Here is a 16,120-nt window from a genome sequence, read left to right on the forward strand (position 1 = left end):
AAGCACCTGAAATGTCGCGATTTGGTACTTGCATAACTAAACTAATGCAGCAGGTTCAAACTGGCTGCAGAAGTTTGAGTCCTCCCCAGGTTTGCCCTCCTCAACTAACTCCAGGAAAAGGACAGGGAGTCCAGCTCTCTCAAAACTGTATCTTCTTCCCTGGTAGGAACTTGGGCTGAAAATCTTTTTCACTAAGCCAGGCATTTATACCTACTGGAGTTTACTGCTGAAAATGGCCTGAGATCTCCTCTGGCCTATCCCCAACGCTTGATATTTCACTAGCCTGAGTTGGCATTTTTGAAGCTTCAGATCTGTTCTACAGAAAACTGGAATACCTCTCTAGATTGGCCTGCCTGTATTTGGTCACCCCGGCCTTCCCACAAAATAGAATTGGACTCCTTGGGTGAATCCTGAAGTGTATTTGTCTCATTTACCCTTTCAGCCTACCGTGTTTGATTCACGTTCCTGGGGGAAAAAAATAAGATCATGCATTTAAAGCACTTAGCACTACCCCGAGCCCATTGTACATGCTCAGTAAATGTCAGTTGTGCTTTTCCTTTCCTGGGCTATTTTAATCCTCAGTCCTGATCAGGGTCAAAACTAAACTAACTTTGTGGATCTAAGCTTTAGAGACAAAAAAATCTGTCTGCCTCAAGTTCAGATTTCCAGTTAAATCATGTTTTTAAAGATTAACATTCAGATAACATGTTTTCATATTCTAATGCCCTAAGAAAATATCATATACCAGAAATCTTACTGCCTGAAGATTGATGTACACTTGGAACAATAAAGCCTCCCTTTTCTGTGGATAGCTGAGCCAGCAGTGGATTCTACTACCTCTTTCTAATAAAAATAAAAGAGAAAACAAAACATACATCATTGTTCTCCATGGTACACAGCTTCTTACTTCATTTAAATAACAGTTTCCAAGCAAATCAAAAATCAAGATGTTAGACTGCTGGGTTGGAAATCACTTGGCATGAAGGAGGGAAAAAAAAATCTTTCAAATTGTGGTATCCAAAGTCTTCTATGTTTTCTGCTTTCATTCACGTTGGAAAGAAGAATAGGGAGTCAGGAGAAGGAAAAGGGGATGTTGGTGGATGGAAGACGTTCTCAAACTGGAAGATGCTGTTACACCTTCAGGCAGTTCTGTTCCTGGAGCAGGTACAGATCAGAGGCCATTCTGGAAAAACTTGAGCCCAAAGTAACGTCTACTAGCCACAATAGTAACAACAAAAACAAATTCCATACAACTCGCGGCTGGGAGGGGGGCGTCCTTCCCTTTGCAGCTGCACTCTCCCCGTCCCGCACAATAGTCTCACCGCTCAGCGCTTCTCATGCCCCCTACTGGAGAAGGCAAGTATGTTTCCGAGTTAAAGAGCAGCAGAAGTTCCCATTTCCCTCCAACTCTACAGTTGGGGAACCCATAAGGCAAAGGGCGCAAAGTTCAGCTTTGACTGGAAAGGCGGTCCCTCCCTCTCTTGAAATCCTCTCTTGCACCTTCTTGGATCCGGTGTCCAAAACGACTGCCAGAGGCTCTTTTTCTTGGTCTGGAGAAAAAGGACTGGCCAGACTAAAAAGGACGGACTTTGGGGGAATGCAGGATTCCAGCCCTGGGCTGCGGCCCGGAGGAGATGATGTCACCACTTCTGCAAGAGAGGGCCGAGGGTGGGGCGGCCGAGGGGGAGCCCGCGCCGCGCCTGCAGCTGCCAAGGGAGCGTTCCCGAGCCCACGTCAGGGGAGGTGTCGGGATAAATAGGTCCCGCAATGGCCGGGACTGGCTGCGCTCGGAGCTGCCGGGCCGGGGGCTGGAGCTACCAGGGCGGGTTCACGCCCCGGAGGCTGAGGGCTGGTGCTACTCGTGCTGTGCGCGTCGGACGGCGTATACTCCCAGCCGGCCCCCGCGGCCCAGCGTTGCTGCCCACGGGAGTTTGGGACGAGCACATCCCCTGTGCCCTAAAGGACTTCCTCCTTCGGGAAGGGAGAGAGAAAGCCTAGGGGGACGGGGAGAGAAGGGCCCGTTCTGCCTGTCGGGGTGGAGGCGCGGGAGAGCAGTGCCATGCTCCTCTCCATCCTGACCGCGCTCTGCCTGTGGCTGCGCCTGGCGCTGGGCGTGCGCGGCGCGCCGTGCGAGGCGGTGCGCATCCCCATGTGCCGGCACATGCCCTGGAACATCACGCGGATGCCCAACCACCTGCACCACAGCACGCAGGAGAACGCCATCCTGGCCATCGAGCAGTACGAGGAGCTGGTGGACGTGAACTGCAGCGCCGTGCTGCGCTTCTTCCTCTGCGCCATGTACGCGCCCATCTGCACCCTGGAGTTCCTGCACGACCCCATCAAGCCGTGCAAGTCGGTGTGCCAGCGCGCGCGTGACGACTGCGAGCCCCTCATGAAGATGTACAACCACAGCTGGCCCGAGAGCCTGGCCTGCGACGAGCTGCCTGTCTACGACCGGGGCGTGTGCATCTCGCCCGAGGCCATCGTCACTGACCTCCCGGAGGGTGAGGCCCGGGGAAGGACCGAGGGGGGTGACGAGGCACCCTGGGCTGTCGCTGCCACGTGAGAACCCGACGGCCACACCTACAGCTGCCAACGGGTGGTCGAGCAGCCCCCCATTCTACTTAGGAGAGCTGGAGGAGGTGGGAAGGGCTGTGACTTGATTTCGGGAAAAGTCTGCTTTCTCTACTGGAGTTTTGGGAGCTAAGGAGCACCATGTCCCATAAGGAGGGGCGGGCGATTTTGCTTAGATAGGGGACCATTGGGGACATTTTCCTTTATAGTAATAAAATAAGATAGTAGCAGTAGCAAACAAGCGTATAGGGTTTAAGGTGGATCTGAGCCAGCTTTAAGTACTTCACGTGTTATCATTTAATTATTAAAATATTCCCACCAGGATTCTTCATTTAATGTTAGCTCTTGAAAGCTCTTCTGAAAAAACAGTACTAGTTCTCACTCCCCACCAGGAGTGCAGTTTGTAAATTTAGTTGCCCTGGAAAACTGTGACATCTGTTTCATAGTCTTTGACCCAGGGCCAACCTCTGTGGCATCTTAGTCAACTCGAGCTCAACCACCACTTCCTTCTTTTCTCTTTGGTCTTTTTTCCTGCTTTTCTAGGAAGAAGGAGCAGGTTTAAATCCACTTCTTGAAATAAAACCTAAGTATATTTTTGCCTCCTTTTATGCCTAACCCAGGTTGCTGCACATTTAAAGAAACTATGGTGTTGCTTTAGTGTAGTCTCTGAAGTTATACCTCAGAGCATTGCCCAAAACGTGGAGGAGAAGAAGTAAAATGAAGAGGAAAAATCGAAACTCCTCTCTAATTCAGAGTTTTAGAAAAAACATATTCATTGCTTAAATTATAGAAATGATACAGGGCTATGCTTGTTTGGGGTACCTATGGACTGTTTCTGCAAAATGTGAGGTGGGGATTTGGAAATATTTGGGTTATTCTGATTAGTGTAAACTGTCAACTTGAAAAATCAACATTTTAAAATAGGTTTGGGGAGGAAGGATGTAATTTATCCAGGTTGACTGTATGTTATCAGCCAGTTTAAATGGACGTGCCTTCACATCAATTTGTTCTGGATAAGCAGTCCCAGACAAAAGTCTTCTTTCCTAAGCCCAGAGAGTCTATATGAAAGAAGTAGTTGACAATCACATACAATTTTTACCATTTAGGATGTGTGTGTGTGTGTGTGTGTGTGTGTGTGTGTGTGCACTGCTGTGTTGTCAGTGTCTCCAGATGATTCCTTATTCCAGCTGGGTGAACAGACCAAATCACTGACCACACCCATGTGGCCCTGTGTGTGTTTCAGACGTTAAGTGGATAGACATCACTCCAGACATGATGGTACAGGAAAGGCCTCTTGACATTGACTGTAAACGCCTAAGCCCTGGTGAGTTCTTTGTCCTCAAGGCTCCCTCTCTTTCTTCCCCCCAGAGTGATTTCTGAATCTTTTTTTTCAATTTTTGGTCTCTCTTTTGTCTTCTTTAGACCGGTGCAAGTGCAAAAAGGTGAAGCCGACCCTGGCGACGTACCTGAGCAAAAACTACAGTTACGGTAAATCATCTGCTGAAACCATTGGGTTGGGGACTTGGCACATGACAAAGCCAGGTCTGCTAGTCATGAAGTGATGAAGAGGGATTTTTCTAGTTAATCATGTGGGCTCTAGGTGGCACAATAACAACTGTAAAAACGTCTTGCTTTTCTGGGTAAAGCACCCAGGTGAGAACGGTGGTGTGAATTAGTGTTATTCCTCATCCTACACGTCCTGGTGAGAAGTGCTGTCAGCCGGGAGAGCACCTCACTTTTCTCAGGATTTCACTGCTGCAGGAAGGATGGGTGACGATCCACGGATTTGACCTGAGGCCCAGAGACCCAGGAATTAAGATCTGCACATGTATCTTTTTACCTATAAACAGCTACAAATATTAAACACCTTAAAGAAATTGTGGGAATATGTTAATCACAAGACCCTGTGGCTGTAAGTATCGGCATAGCTTAAATGCCCTCTTCTCTTATTAGAAAGACTCAGACAGCACTTTCTTCAGAGAATAAGTCAATCATGCTACTTTGAATGTTTTCAGCAAATTTAATTCTGCTATCATCATTTGAAAGTAAATTTAATTAAAAATGTGTTCCTTTAAAATATCTTTTTGGGCTATTTTCTGGGTTTTTTTTTGCATTTCTTAAATTATTTCTACTGAAATAACAGAAACTGGGGAAAACTGTTCATTTTATTTGCTAACTCAGCTTTCCATATTTCAAACTGAAATTTTATATCATAAGAACCTTTATATTATACAACCCACATAAAAGCAGGAAGACCATGGCACTATAAAAGTCTGAAAAAATAACCTCTTATTTAGGTTGTCGGATTTTCAAATCACACATAGCCGAAGTGCATAATTCAACCAAAAAAAAAGTACACTATCTTTTCTAGTAGCTTTTTGTTGTTGTTATTTTAAACCTGTTCTATGTAGATATCATCGTAATCTGATCCACAAAGTCCCTCATCTGACACTATCCAGCCTTAGTTACTTAGTTGTCCAGTCTGAGTTTCACTGTCATGCTGTTCTCTGGGGAATCATTGCTTCAGAACCACTTTGATAATGAAACTATTTTCTATTTACATTCTTTAGCTCCTTCATTAACCACCTTCCTAGGATGGAATCCAAGACAGAGCCACCCTCGGCTGATTACAACTCCACTGCAGGCAGCAATAGCAAGGGACCAAAAGAGTCAGAATTGAAAGCAGGATCAGAGACAGTGATATTACCAGCCATCTGTAATAACAGTTCTACCTCTACCCACCATGGACCCTGCTTGGGCAGTTTGGGAAATTAAAGGATTGAGAACAGTAGTCTTCAGAGACTCCTTCCGGTGCAAAAATGTAATAACTTCCTCTGGAGCAGAGCGAGTTCAAGCAGCAGATGGGTGATTGAACCATACAAACTTTCAGGTGGCTTCTGAATCTGAGAATATATGATTCTCACTTCAAATCATTACATGACAGAGTAGAAGCAAGTATTGTTTCTATAAAATTTTATCGACATTCTATGTAACTAAATTTCCTGATATGTTTCTGGCCCCCCAAAAACCCCTAATCATAGAATTATAGAATATTAGGGCTGAGAAGGATCCATGGGATTCTCTATTCAAACCCTATCTGTGGTCCTTTGTGGAGCAGTCACTGACCCAAAGACAGATCCCACACTAAGCCTGCTTGTGAATTTACTTTTCCGTCTTGCAGCATGATTCAGAACTTTTAAGACATTGTTGACAATATGCGAGGCCTTACATTTAGCACACGATTGTGTGGGCTTTTTTGCCTGCATTCGGGCAGCTTGGACATGACCATAATTACAGGAGTGATTCTTTAAGAGAGACTCAGGAGTTGGCAGGAATAAACCATCCATATTTTTCTGCAAAGCTTCAATAACACATATCGATTTTTCAATTGCAGTCATTCATGCCAAAATAAAAGCTGTGCAGAGGAGTGGCTGTAATGAAGTAACTACAGTAGTGGATGTGAAAGAGATCTTCAAGTCCTCATCACCCATCCCTCGAACTCAAGTCCCACTCATTACGAATTCATCCTGCCAGTGTCCTCACATCCTGCCCCACCAAGATGTTCTCATCATGTGTTATGAGTGGCGCTCACGGTAGGCACAGACGGGCAGAAAAAAATTACACACTGCCTAGGAAAAACATAAAATTCCACTTAATCGTGGTTTAAAAAGGAAGAAAAAAAAACGGCTCTAGCTTTTTGAAAAATCAGTTTGAATAGATGCCTTGGTTAGGATATCGTATCTCCTAAATATCGATTAATTCTTCATAGAATTAAGGAAAAATGGAAATATATTTGAGTGGACTCTTTAAAAATCAATTTCAGAATTCATTACCTGATTTTAAAAACTTATAGACAAATATATTACTTTGAGTAAAACCAATTCTTTTCAAATCAATCTTAGTGTGGCAAATACTGAATTTTCTTAAGGTCTCTTTAATAACTTACAAATCAAAGGAAAATGGCCATTTGAGACTATACTTCCACACATTTTCTTTACACTGAATTTACAACATTTGTTGGTTGGAGTGTTACATACACACACACGTACACACACGTGCACACTCACACACATCTATTATACGCGTATCTCTAGCTGAAGGTGTCTCCCCACACATCTTTCCTTAGCATCTTTTTATTTATCCTTATAATATAACAAGTCCTTAAAATATAAAAATCAAACACTTCAGTGCAGGTTCCAGACTGAGTCCCATAACTTGCTGCAATCTATTTCTCCAGCAGAACTACTAATCTTTATATAAAAAGTCTTCCCTTTGATTCTCTGCCATTAATAAGCTCACCTGTTTCTTCTGGATACAGCTCAAGATTCTATTTCTGAAAAAAACAAAAACAAAAAAAACACCTTTTGAAACTGACTTCACTTGAATGCTTTCTTGTCTGGAGTCTATCAGTACTTAGTACCCTCTTCAAAATTCCTTGCGTTCTTGGTTTTAAAGCTGTTTTGCGGCTTATATCTTGTCTTTCTAAAGACATTGAGTGAATGAATGTTGAATGAATATTTCTGGGCTGGTCTCTTGTATGACTTTTGCATCCGCTCCAGTACTAGAAGCAGTTCTGGGGATGTGCCGGGTCTCTGCACAGGTGAATGGATTATACATGAGTTAAATAACAGCCTTCGTGTCATTTTCCCATTAATTTATAGACAGTGTAATTCTGATCAAAATCCTAGTAAAAATTTTCTGGATGATTGAGATTTATGTCTTCACAAATAATGCTAATGATCATTTGGAAGAATAAACTGGTAAGGGCATGTAAAGGAGGTTCTGAAAATAAGAGGGATGAGAGGAAATGTGCCTTATGAGACAACAAGAGTAGGATAAAGCTAGTTCAAACCATGCGGAGCAACAGTAGATGTGTAGATAAATAGAGCAGAGGAAAAAGTCCTGCAACAGATTATAATTCATACAAGAACTTGTATCATGAAGGAAATATGGCAAATCAATAGAAATGAAACTATTATTTACTAAATGTTGCAAATAGCTTTACTTGGAAAAATAGTATGCATTTTCACTTTGTACTCTAAAATAAATTTCAAATGGGTTAAAGAGGTAACTAGTTTAAAAACCTAATCAAAAAGGATAAAGGTCGGTAAATAAATGTATGCTATCTGAAAAGCAAAGTGGTTTGTAAACATAAAAGTAATGTAAGAAATTACGAGGGAAAATGTCAATGCACATATTTGATGACACTATTGTGTACATAAAAATCAAAAAGAGAAAGACAAAGAGTACTTGCAACAGGTATGACAAAAGAATAGTAATCTTACTCTATAAAAAGTTCATATAAATGAATATTTAAAACATTAAGACTACAATATAGAAATACGTGTATATCTGTAAATCTATACAAAGTTGCAGAAGTACAAGTAGTGAATAAACATTAAAATATTTATCTCCTAATTCTGCAGCCCAAATAAAAACAAGATTCCATTTTTACCTAGTCTTAGTGTTGGTGAATTAAATGAAAGTTCAGCCATTTTGAAAATAACTTAGCACTATGCATTGAAAACCTTAAGAAAAAAATACATACTCTGACCCAGATTTCTACATTCGGAAATCTATCTTAAGGATATAACTAGCCAGTGCACACTAGCGATATTCAATGCAATGCTAATAATAATAGCTAAGCAAAAGAGGAGGTTCGATAGTGGAGAAATAGTTAAATATATTATGGCTATCCATAGTTATAATTTATATGGTTATGAAAGTTATATTTTTTGAATTATTCAATTATATCAGAAAATGCATACAATGCTAAAAGGAAATATACAGTGTGATCTAAATATACAGTGTGATCTAAAAATATATATAGGTACAAGGAAGAATGAAATGAAATATCAATAAAATATAAATGGGGAATTGTGGGGTTAACAGTGAAGAATTTTGTTTTTTACAATTTTTTGTATTTTTGAACTTCTTACTTTCATAATAAGTATTGCTTATTAAGATAAATTCCTTTTTTTCAGGATGATGCTTCTTGAAAATTGTTTAGTTGAAAAATGGAGAGATCAACTTAGTAAAAGATCCATAGTAAGTATAATTAGCAATACTAGGAATATGGATTTGAATGCATGTAAAGAAATTCTATAGAATTTGGGAATTCTTCACATTCTTTCAGCTCCAGGCTATCATAGGAGCCGACAATAGCAGCAGTATTTGTCTTCTTTTGAATAGGTAGTTGAGAGAATAATTTTTCTCACTTGGAGTGTCTACCGTAAATTCTCTTTAGCTTCAAAGGTGATTTGGTTGCATTCAATACTGATCTACTGGTTATTTCCAGATTAAATTCGTTTTTTGGTTGTTTTAGCAAACAGTCAAATACTTGAACAGAATTAATATCCAGTGGGATTAATACAGACATATACATGTAGGGGTGTGAATACCTAGTTTTAAAAATCACCCTATCACTCTATAAAGCAGAATCTTTCCCTGTATTTAAAATAATTTTAAGACTTTTGTCAAAATAAATCACATACACAGAGTAATACTTTTGTGGCCAGACCCATAATTTTAGTAGCAACATCATAGAAATATTGGCAACTCAGAGGAGTTAGAATAATTTTTTGCCCAGACATGTGAAATCATTCCAGAACTAAATAAATCAGGTCATTGGGATGGAATTTTTAAAGCATCCCTTCTCCTGAAAATATATTTAGATATATGCAGGAGAATTTGTGTTTCCACATTCACAAAAGATACTGCTACTGCCTGTGTTCTCTTACTTTGCAGGAATAAAAAGTCCTGGACAAGGGGAGAGTGTATATTAATACTGATTTTTGGAGAAGGTAGTTTCAACACAGCCTCTCCTACTGAGTGCATTTCTGAATAACAGACCCAAACACTGCTCTTGCATCTGAGCTAAACATTCATGAGCTGCTCAGGAGCACGCTTGGTCTTACTGGACAGAAAATTCTAGCAAGATTGGTTATCTGGTTCCCCAAACTGCAGTAGATTAGATGACTTGATCTAGAAAGCAAGGCTACCATAAAAACCTGACATTGTTGAGAGGAAAGAAAGCTTTCAAGAATCATAGCTGTTTGGGTCATTCACGTTGACAGCAAATACTCCAACTTAAGAATATGAAAATATAATCATGTAATAACAACATACAGTAACAACATACAGTTTATTATTTTAGAACAGACTAGAGTTGTGCCCTAGGAGGGTGGGGACCGTGTTTTTCATTTCACTGTATTTCCCCTGCCTGGCCTATGGTCATGTTCAAATATTTTGCTAATTGAAATATACTCTAACAAAGTAGGGACTTATGTGTTATAATGAAAAGTGATGTCTATTCAAGTGGACTCACTTTTTCATTTTTTTCTTACACATTTTCATATTTAAAGAGTAAATCCTTTTCTATCAAGGAGACTTGAATATCTAGAATGACTCATTTCTCATTGGCTCTGGGTAGCTAACACTTGAGTGGATTACTGGTTGTGGGTGGAGCTTCTAACTTCCTTTGGATGTAAGAGAGTTAGGTGAACCCATAAGTGTGATAAGAAACCCTGACTTTCTAGTGTAGCTGGAAAAATTTCTGCTTTTAGCCTTGGTAAAACGTTTTTTAGAAGGCTTCGCTGTATAGGAAAGTTGCATGAGAGGGCCTATGGGAAAAGTTGCATGAGCTAGGGCCTTGGGCTCTGGAGTCAGACTGGTGAATTTGAATTCCAGCTCTGACATTTGTCGGCTGTGTGACTTTCTGCAAATAATATCACTGTGCTTGTTTCCGGGTCACGACAATGGTGTCCACCTAGAAGGGCTGTTGTTTCAACGAAATGATTGCTTGTCAAGATGTCACCATATACTCAGCGCTTTCCAAAGCATCTGGTACAGGATACATGCTCACCATCGTAGGGTAGAGTAGCTATTATAATCTTGGATGTCTTGATAAATATATTACAGTGAAAGTCTGCATTATTTTGGATATTAGTTTAAGAGCATAAAGGGGTGAGATGTACTTGACAGTCATGTGTACACGTTGCCTCCCAGCAGTGGGAAGAGAGGCTGCAGGAACAACAGAGGACAATCCAGGACAAGAAGCGCACAGCGGGGCGCACCAGCCGCAGTAACGCCCCGAAACCCAAGGGGAAGCCGCCTGCCCCCAAACCAGCCAGCCCCAAGAAGAACATTAAAGCTAGGAGTGCTCCAAAGAGAACAAACCCAAAACGAGTGTGAGCTAACTGCTTTCCAAAATGGGGACTTCCTCTCCGGGTGAGGCCAGGCATTACCCACGCAGCCTGTAGAAGGCCGTACACCCCTTGCCTTAACAACTGCAGTCCTTTTCATAGACACGTCTTGCAGCATTTTTCTTAATGATATGCTTCAGTTTTTCTTTTTAAGTCACTACAAGCCATAGTGGTAGGTATGCCTTTTGGTATGGAAGGTATATGAAAGCTGGTCGAAAGAGCTTATTGAGTTGAGAATAAACCATGTGCATACTCTGCGGGAGCTCCACGTGGGGAAAGATGCTTTTGTTCTTACAATTTGACCTAATATGTGCATTGTAAAGTAAATGCCGTACTACAAACAAAACACCCAATTTTTTTTAACGATATGTTTTATTTCAGTTGGTTGTTAGGATGTTAGCGATTTTTAAAAATGTGATTGAAAATGTAATGCTTCTAAGGAGGAAATCAAGAGGAATGAATGTCTAAAAGATCTTATGTGTTTACTGTTAGCAGAAGAATTTTTGTGATGAAAGGGGATTTTTGAACAATCTAGAAAAGTAGGATATGGAAAATTGTAATGAGTTTGGTTTTTGGTTCTTTGTTTTTACGAAGAAGTCTTTCTGCTCTGTTTTTAGCTAGAAGCTCTAAAAACGAAAACAATAGTATTGTTAAATAAATAAAAGGGAAAGGCAGACAGACAAAGTCTGGATCCTTGTTTTCTAGTTACCATGCCATGGTGGAGATGCTCTGATTTTATATGCACAATGTTTATCAGTTCCCTTTAAGTAGCACCAGAAACTGTTTGTTTCTCCTCTTATGATTTAGGTACCAATCAGTCAACCCCAAGCATCTCACACACGTGGGTGTGGTGCTCATCTCTTCCCAGGACGTCCCAGGTATCTTGATGCCCAGTCTCTCTGCTGATTGCTGGTGCTCCCAAGGGTGCCTTGGGTCTGAGGTGGCAGGGTCGGAATCCAAAGCCCCTGGTCCCCAGCCTGCTATGGCAGCCTTGCCACACACCAGCTCTGCACTTGGAAAAAGCAACTGTAATCACTTGTTCATCCAGCATTCAAGAATGTAGAGGAGCAATCTGAAAGCTTAAGAGTAAAATCTCCTTTAGATGTACCATTGTCCCTGCTTCTCAGAGAAGGGGTAAGTTACAGGTTGCATTCACACATGATTTTTAATTTCATCTCTGTAACCATTAGGACACAGAAGTGAGGTGTGTGGGTAAGCCAGGGGAAAATGGAGAAATAGCGTTAATGAGGATGCTGGCAAGGGCACCCATCTCCTCCTGAAAGTGTAACTTCACCTGCATCGCTACCCCAGGGCAGCAGAATTGAAGGAATCCAATAGATCCACCCACACAGGGGTATCAATAAAATACTCCGCTTTGGCCCTTAAGGAAAGCCAGACAGGTGTTTGGCATAGCATCTAAATTAAAGAAACCTAGGAAAGGCCATGAAAAGGCATTGGTACCCTAGCTTACCTCCTTAGCATAGTAGGAGTCTGGGGAGGGGGGCGCGGGGAGGCGAGTTACAACTCTCAGTGGAAATGAAGAAAAAACGCTTCTGTAAAACTTTTTTTTTAAAGTGCAAAACGACATAATAAGAGTTTGGAGATGACTTTACAAACTTAAACACTGTTTCCTTTGAATATTTAACTGAAATCATATACTGCATATCACACAAAAACGTAATTAGACACATTTATTAGTTTGATTAATTGATAAAGGATCGAGGCCACTGTTTGGATATTTATTATAAAAAAGTTGAAAATGAACAGCAGCCCACACTGAAAGTAATATAACAAGTGTGGAAGTGGCTTTTGTGTGAGAGCCACGAATTTATTTTTCTCCCTTAAAATATTTTCTCCACCTAGATACATATGAGAGGTAAATATAAATATATGGAGAGGAAGGCTGTGGTACTATCTCCGAAATAGGTATTATTCGAGAGTTGGGTTACTTTAATCAGAAAAAAATAACAATTTTGCAATATGTTCATCAACAAGTTTCATAATTGAGGACAACTAGAGGCATTTATTTTTAAAAATACTTTTGTTGGTCTTTCAATGATACAGTAAATATGTATTTTCTATAAAGCATTCAATAAATACATAAAATAAAAAAATAATGGAATTAAAATCCTACCTAATCCTACTCACCACTCTGCAGAGATAATCACTGTTAGTATTTTGGTATATAATTTTCCAGGTGTTTCCTCTGCGTTTATATAAATACTCGCTCTGTACGTCCATTCTTTTCCCGAGTTCTTGTATCATCTTTTTTTTTATTTTTTAACATCTTTATTGGAGTATAATTGCTTTACAATGGTGTTAGTTTCTGCTTTACAACAAAATGAATCAGTTATATATATACATATGTTCCCATATCTCTTCCCTCTTGTATCATCTTTACGATTGTTACTCTGAACTCTTTCTCGGGTAGATTGCCTATCTCCACGTCACTTAGTTGTTCTTCTGGGGTTTTATCTTGTTCCTTTGGAACATATTCCTCATTTTGTCTAAATTTCTATTTATATTTTTATATATGTGGAAGGTTAGTTACGTTTCTTGACCTTGGATAAGTGGCCCTCTGTCGGGGACGTCCTATGTGTCCCAGCAAGTACACTCCCCTCTTGTCGCCCAAGGTTCACGGACCAGCTGGTCCCAGGGTAGGTTCCGATCTGCGTTTTCAGACTCGATTCCGCAGGCTGCTGGATCATGGCTTCTTCGCTTCTGGTGTCTGCCGCCTGCTAGTCTAAGTGGCTTGCGCAGACTTCCTGGTGGGTGGGGCGGTGCCTGCCCACCGGTGGGTCTTTGCCCTCTGGTGGGCAGGGCCATGCCTAGAGGTGGGTGTGGGCTCAGCCTGTCCGCTGATGGGTGGGGCTGCGTTCCCGCCCTGTTGCTTGTTTGGCCTGAGGCGCCCTAGCCCTGGAACCTGCCAGGGCCGGCTCTTGGTGCCCCCATGGTATCCTCCAGGGACTTCCCTGGTAGTCCAGTGATTCAGACTCTGCTCTTCCAACGCAGGGGGTGCGGGTCCTGGTCAGGGAACTAAGATCCCACATGCAGCACGGCAGGGCCAAAAAAAAAAAAAAAAAAAAAAAACCCAAACCAAAATGGCCGCCTCCAGGAGCGCTCACGCGGAGGACTATTCCCCCAGGACCTGCGCCTCCAGTGCCCTCGCTCCCACAGTGAGCCACAGCCGACCCCCGCCTCCCCCGGAGACCCTCCAGGACCCGCAGGTAGGTCTGGCCCAGGCTTTGCTTTGCCCTGGGTCCCGGTGCACGTGAAACCTTGTGTGCGCCCTCCGCGAGTGGAGGAGTCTCTGTTCCCCCCGGCCCTGCGTGGCTCCTGTACTCAAGCCCCAATGGCCTTCAAAGCCAAATGCTCTGGGGGCGCCTCCTCCCGAGGCCAGACCCCCAGGCTGGGGAGCCTGGCATGGGGCTCAGAGCTCTCACTCCTGTGGGAGAGCTTCTGCGATATAATTGTTCTCCAGTTTGTGGGTCGCCCACCTGGGGGTATGGGATTTGATTATATCGCGAGTGCGCCCCTCCTGCCATCTCGTTGGGTTTCTTCTTTGTGTCTTTGGATGTAGCATATCATTTTTGGTAGGTTCCAATCTTTGCTATCAATGATTGTTCGGCAGTTAGTTGCGATTCGAGTGGCTCGTGAGAGGGGGGCGAGCCCACGGTATTTCGATTCCACCACCCTGTCCTCTTGATGAAGACACCTTCTTCAGAAAACTCCCAGTTCTTTCAAATTCTATCAGTTTGGTTACCAAATACTTTCCCCTTGGCTTCTGCTGGTTGCTAGCAATGCCGGGCATTCCTCGGCTTCAGGCAGGGTAACTCCCGTCTGTGCCTCAGCGGTCACGTGGCGCTCGTCCGGGTGTCTGTGTCCAAATTCCCCTCTTCCTGACGGTCACTTCTCTCGCAGTCCACCATCTCCCTCTATGCGTTTATATAATGATAAAAAAAAATTAGAAGCCTATTATACATACTGTTTCATAACCGTCAGTCGGCCCTTTATATGAAGTAGCTCTCATGTCAATAAAGCCCAGGCCAGCTTATTTATTATAATGGCCACGAGGTATTCCGTGGTGAGCATTACTCAACAGACCCTCATGTAATTAGGGATTTAGGTTGTTTCTTAACTGAATGTACTGAATAACTGAATAAACAGCTTGGTAGCTAATATCTGTGTACATCCTTAATTAGTTCTGGGGGATAAGTTCATTTAAGTGGCATTGCTGGGCCAAGGAGTATGCCCAGCAAGGAAAGTTCTTGATCTTATTGTCAGTAACCCTCCAGGATGCTTGGCCCATAGGTGTATCAAAGTGCTGATTTTCCAGCTCCTTACTAAAATTATCTTCTCCTTCTCGTAACTTTTATAAATTTTAGCTGGGAACTAGATGTCTCTCTTCATCTATGAGCCCTCTGCTGGCAACATTCTCCACACTCCAGGCAGCTGGGGAATGAATGACTAGTTTATTTTGTCAATAACTTGTGAGGATGGACTTTCGAATGTGGCTCCCAAGGCATGCCAAGGGAGGACAGATTTTTATGACCCAAATAATTTTCCACTGTTATTGGGTTCTCAGGATCAGGAAGAAAAATGAGGCACAAAAGAATACAAGCCATAAATGCTTTCTTGTATTTTGTCTAATGAACATGTGTTGCTTTTATAATTAGAAGATACTACAAACATTATGAAAGAGAGAGAGAGATTGAATGTATCAATAGTATGGATTTAAGCCAGGTAGACATGCAGACATGAAAACTATTTTATTGCTTACATGTGTGTTAGTCTGGGTGCTCAGAGAAGCAGGCACCAAAATGGAATTAAACGAAATGTGGACCCTATTAGAGGAAACACCTGTGAGGGAGAGTGAGGCAGGAGGTGAACAGGGCTGGGAGAACCATGACAGAGAGGGAAGAGGGACGGAAAGCTGGGGAGGAAGCCCTCCAGACTGCCTCAATGTCTAAGGAAGGTTTGGCAAGGCTACTGGGGAACTTGGACCCAAGCCAGCCATCAGGGAGTCCCTAGTCTCCAGGGACAGCTCTGCCTTCCTATCCTACAGATCTTAACAATATTTACTATTATACCTAAGAGAGGTCTCTTTCTACTAGAATGTAAGGAAACCTTTTTTTGAAAGGCAAGTTTTGAAAGAAACTCTGTGGTGTGTGATTTTGCCTTTACAATTTCAGGCAGTATATGCATAAGTCTAATATATCTAGTAGCAATATTTATATGAGAGTAGTTTCATAACTAGATAATTCTAAAACCTGTAGCTGTAATATCTAGATGAGAACCACTTTGTAATGGCAAGTTTGGATCACATTAGTGATATATTTTAG

The 16,120-nt window shown here is 42.0% G+C and overlaps 2 protein-coding genes across 3 annotated transcripts in view; both read left to right on the forward strand.

Annotated features, from left to right (window-relative positions):
- Window positions 1-1,771: 1,771 nt before the first annotated feature.
- SFRP4 (secreted frizzled related protein 4) lies at window positions 1,772-12,906 on the forward strand. Its single transcript, XM_067745887.1, has 6 exons — window positions 1,772-2,504; window positions 3,818-3,898; window positions 3,997-4,062; window positions 5,969-6,167; window positions 8,559-8,622; window positions 10,582-12,906. Exons 1-6 carry the CDS (start codon window positions 2,060-2,062, stop codon window positions 10,765-10,767), a joined length of 1,041 nt encoding a protein of 346 aa, XP_067601988.1. The 5' UTR covers window positions 1,772-2,059; the 3' UTR covers window positions 10,768-12,906.
- Window positions 12,907-13,627: 721 nt separating this feature from the next.
- Window positions 13,628-16,120, forward strand: part of PNPLA8 (patatin like phospholipase domain containing 8) — a 133,833-nt gene continuing 131,340 nt past the window's right edge. The window contains exon 1 of one of the 2 annotated variants that reach the window (XM_067745883.1): window positions 13,628-14,005. The gene's annotated coding sequence lies outside the window, so the exon portion shown is untranslated. The remainder of the gene's footprint in view (window positions 14,006-16,120) is intronic. The other variant, XM_067745884.1, reaches the window with a different exon arrangement.

This window comes from Pseudorca crassidens, chromosome 8 (assembly GCF_039906515.1).
Source record: "Pseudorca crassidens isolate mPseCra1 chromosome 8, mPseCra1.hap1, whole genome shotgun sequence".
Taxonomy (NCBI): domain Eukaryota; kingdom Metazoa; phylum Chordata; class Mammalia; order Artiodactyla; family Delphinidae; genus Pseudorca; species Pseudorca crassidens.

Bases quoted from the DNA above. Each gene is read 5' to 3' on its own strand.
- SFRP4 (XM_067745887.1), top strand. From the start codon at position 2,060: ATGCTCCTCTCCATCCTGACCGCGCTCTGCCTGTGGCTGCGCCTGGCG. The intron at 2,505-3,817 runs GTGAGGCCCGGG...TGTGTGTTTCAG, and splicing joins CGTCACTGACCTCCCGGAGG to ACGTTAAGTGGATAGACATC. The intron at 6,168-8,558 runs GTAGGCACAGAC...CCTTTTTTTCAG, and splicing joins TGTTATGAGTGGCGCTCACG to GATGATGCTTCTTGAAAATT.